Source organism: Epinephelus moara, chromosome 16 (genome assembly GCF_006386435.1).
Source record: "Epinephelus moara isolate mb chromosome 16, YSFRI_EMoa_1.0, whole genome shotgun sequence".
In the NCBI taxonomy this organism is placed as follows: Eukaryota; Metazoa; Chordata; class Actinopteri; order Perciformes; family Serranidae; genus Epinephelus; species Epinephelus moara.
The window spans coordinates 10,310,215-10,314,332 of record NC_065521.1 but is presented as its reverse complement, the minus strand read 5'-3'; the positions used below and the strand labels follow the sequence as shown (position 1 = coordinate 10,314,332).

Here is a 4,118-nt window from a genome sequence, read left to right as displayed (position 1 = left end):
CGAACGATACGAATCATGCCGTCTGTAGCTGTGCTTATGTCTTTTGCTTGGGCTTTAGGCATCTTTCTGAGATTGTCTACAGCCAAACGGAGAGATGTACGAAAAATCAGACTTTTGCGACACGTGGGAATACTGGTGAATCAGATTCAGGTATGTAGGTTAGATTGCAAAAACGTAACATTATTGTTGTAAATTAGTTTGCGTAGCAGACATGACATCACGTGCAAACAAGTTATTATTAACGTTAGTATAATGGAAATGTGTATCAATCATTAGCGGCAAGGCCTTGTGTGATGGTCTGTGTGCATGTCTAATAGAAAACTAAACCTGCTTGGTATCAAACGTGAGTCTGTTTGTCCGTGTGTTTGTAGGTTTGGGAGATGGGAATGACGAATGCTTATACAGTTGTTTTGGGGGATGGGGGAAATGCTTTCACGTTTCAATGTTTAAGGACGTGCCAATACTACGTTTGTGGTTTAATGTAGACGCTGAGCTGCACCAGGACTTCCGCCTTACCAGAAGAGCCATGCAGGGTTTGCAGAGACTTCTGCAGAGGGAACAGGACCATGGCTGGGGCCATCAACTGGAGGTCCTGATATATGTGTACTGGCTGTCTCATGAACTTTCCTATCGGGATGTTGCAAGCGTCATCAGCGTGCCAAAATCCACTGTTCACCGGGTAGTCCACAGAGTTGCACGACTGATATGGGAGAACCTGAAACTAGTCATCCGTTTCATTTGGACATCTTTCAGGAACCCCTGTATTAAACTATGTTGTGGGTGCAATAGATGGCTGCCATTTTAGAATCAAATCTCCCTCATTGCACAGAATTGACTATTTATATTACAAAGGGTTTTTTTTCCATCAACATGCAAGCCATCTGTGACTATAAAGGAAAGTTTTTAGACATTTTTGTGGGCTACCCAGGGTCAGTTCATGACACCTGGATCATGAAGAACAGCACATTTCATAAGAAACAACAGAACCCACCCACGGGATACATCATACTTGGAGATGGAGGCTATCCATGTTTCGACTAACCTATTACCCTAATAACGCCTTACAAAGAGCCTGTTAGGACAGACGTCCCCAGCCACCGGGCCGGGGCCCGGTACCGGTCCGTGAGGCATTTGTTACCGGGCCGCACAGAAAGAATAAATAATTTATATAATTTCCGTTGTACTGATTATTAGGGTCTGAAAGACGTTTTATTTTGAAAAATGACCGGATTCTCTCCGACTTAACTTTCACCTGTGCCTTTTGACATGTCAATACGCTTGTCTCGGTCACGTGATACGACGTATCACGTATTCACGTATAACGTATCAGATACGTTACCCAAAAAATATGCCCGGAAACTAGCAAAAATGAGTAAAAAACAAACGTCTTTGGAGAGCTTCTTTGCAACGGGGAAAAGGCCAACTGAGGAGCCAGAAGAGGAGCCTACGACCTCCAAGAAAAAGAAAGCTTCTTTTAACAGACAATACCAGGAGTCCTACTTAAAATACGGGTTTATCGCAACAGGTGACTCTCACGCGCCTAGTCCGCTCTGCATAGTATGTGGCGACAAGCTAGCAAACGAGGCAATGAAGCCTTCAAAACTGCTTCGGCACATGGAGACTAAGCACCCTGGATTAAAAGATAAGCCTTTGGAGTTTTTTGAAAGAAAAAAACGTGAGCAAGAAGGACAGAAGCAATTACTGAGGGCCACCACATCAACAAATGCGAGTGCACTGAGAGCATCATACTTAGTGGCTAACTGTATTGCTAAGGCTAAGAAACCTTTCACGATTGGAGAAGAACTGATCATGCCTGCCGCCAAGGATATTTGCCGTGAACTTTTAGGAGAGGCTGCAGTTAAAAAGGTAGCACAGGTGCCTCTTTCGGCTAGCACCGTCACCAAGCGCATTGAGGACATAGCGGAGGACACTGAGGCGCAATTGTTGGAGAGGATTAAAAAGTTACCGTGGTACGCAATCCAGGTTGATGAGTCTACTGATATTGACAATAAGGCAATACTACTTGTTTATGTGCGATATCTTTATCAGGAGGATGTGCATGAGGATATGTTATGTGCACTGTTGTTGCCAACCAACACCACAGCCGCAGAACTATTCAAGTCTCTGAATGATTATATATCGGGAAAACTGAATTGGTCCTTTTGTGTCCGCGTGTGCACGGACGGAGATGCTGCTATGACTGGACGGCTGTCTGGTTTAACTACTCGGATTAAGGAGGTTGCACCTGAATGTGAGTCCACGCACTGTTTCATTCACAGAGAAATGCTGGCTAGCCAAAAAATGTCACCTGAACTTCACAGTGTATTGAATGATGTCATTAAAGTTATTAACCTCATCAAAGCACATGCGCTCAACTCCCGTCTGTTCGAGCAGCTTTGTGAGGAGATGGATGCAGAGCACAAACGCCTTCTCTTACACACCGAAATAAGATGGCTATCCAGAGGAAAATCACTGGCAAGAGTGTTTGAGTTACGAGAGCCGCTGCAGAGATTTCTCTCGGAAAAAAACTCGCCACTGGCGGCTCATTTCAGTGACAAGGAACAGGTCGCCAAACTTGCTTACCTGTGCGACATATTCAATCTGCTCAACGAACTCAATCTGTTACTTCAGGGGAAAATGACAACTGTGTTCAAGTTGGCAGATAAAGTAGCTGCATTCAAAGCCAAACTGGAATTGTGGGGGCGGCGAGTGGACAGAAGGATATTTGACATGTTTCAAACATTAGCAGGGATTTTGGAGGACACCTCACCTGGGCCAGCATTCTCCCGGCTGGTGTGTAACCACCTGTCTTTGCTTTTACAAGAGTTTGAGCACTACTTCCCAACCACAAAAGACCCACGAATTGCAAAGGAATGGATCCGCGACCCATTTGTGAACAAACCGGGCGAATCGAGCATGTCTGTGCAACAAGAGGATCAGCTGCTGGAGATCGCAAATGACGGTGACCTTAAACGTACGTTTGAGACAACAACTCTGCCGATGTTCTGGGTGAAAATCAAGCCAGAATATCCTGACATCGCCACAAGAGCACTGAAAACCCTGCTACCATTTCCAACATCCTATCTGTGTGAAGTGGGCTTTTCTGCAGTGATAGCAACCAAGACAAAATTACGGAGCAGACTGGACATAAGGAACACACTGCGGGTGTCATTGTCTCCCATCACCCCTAGATGGGACCATCTCATTGCAGAGAAACAAGCCCAGGGCTCCCACTGATTCAGCGTTATGGTGAGTTGTATTTTTCATGCACTTAACATTCGTTTTTATGGAGTGTTATTTTGTGTTATTTTCGTGTTATTTTATTTTTGCTGTATTTATCTGCCACACCTTGAAGGCCGGTCCGTGAAAATAATGCCGACATTAAACTGGTCCGTGGTGCAAAAAAGGCTGGGGACCCCTGTGTTAGGGGACCCACACAGTCCCGCTTCAGTTACCACCATTCCCGGGGCCGCAGCACAATCGAAAGGGCTTTCGGTGTGATGAAGACATGATGGAGCTCTACCCTTTTCAAGGCCTTGGAGGTTAAGCCCAATTTTTCACCTGTGGTCATCGCTACCTGTGCCTTTCTGCACAATGTGTGTTTGGACAATGGGGACATGCTTGAGCCAGACAACGATGTTGCACAGGAAATCTTTGACCCGCAACCACCCCGTGATACCCTAGGAGCAAATTAAACCTTGGGAAATGCTACTAGGGACAGACTGGCTGCTTCAATCACAGGCCAAGTGCAGGGCCCATAGTATTGGCTGTCTGTGATCCTGATATTGATGTATATATTTTGTATATAGTTTGTACTGTGCCTTTTTTAAAACATGTTTTGTCAATATTGTCATATTTTGTTTTTCACTTTTGTCTAATAAATCTTTTTCTTAAAATGTATCATTACTGTGGTTTTTATCTTCTATATCATGCTTATGTTTCAACTACCTATGTGGGAAAATATGATAACGTTAAAAATTACATAAAGTATACTCACAAAAAATAATTTGTCATGAACAATACAAAAACAGTTTGTCAGGAACAATACAAAAACGATGAGGTAGTGCAGAACAGTGCAAAACAGCGGAGAACAGCAGCTAAATACAAAAATTTTACAA

General features: G+C 44.1%; 1 protein-coding gene across 1 annotated transcript; it reads left to right on the top strand.

Moving 5' to 3' along the window:
* Window positions 1-1,368: 1,368 nt before the first annotated feature.
* On the top strand, window positions 1,369-3,237 carry LOC126402129 (SCAN domain-containing protein 3-like). Its single transcript, XM_050063839.1, has one exon. It carries the CDS (start codon window positions 1,369-1,371, stop codon window positions 3,235-3,237), a length of 1,869 nt encoding a protein of 622 aa, XP_049919796.1.
* Window positions 3,238-4,118: the final 881 nt, after the last annotated feature.

Coding starts and splice junctions, on each gene's coding strand:
- LOC126402129 (XM_050063839.1), top strand. CDS start 1,369: ATGAGTAAAAAACAAACGTCTTTGGAGAGCTTCTTTGCAACGGGGAAA.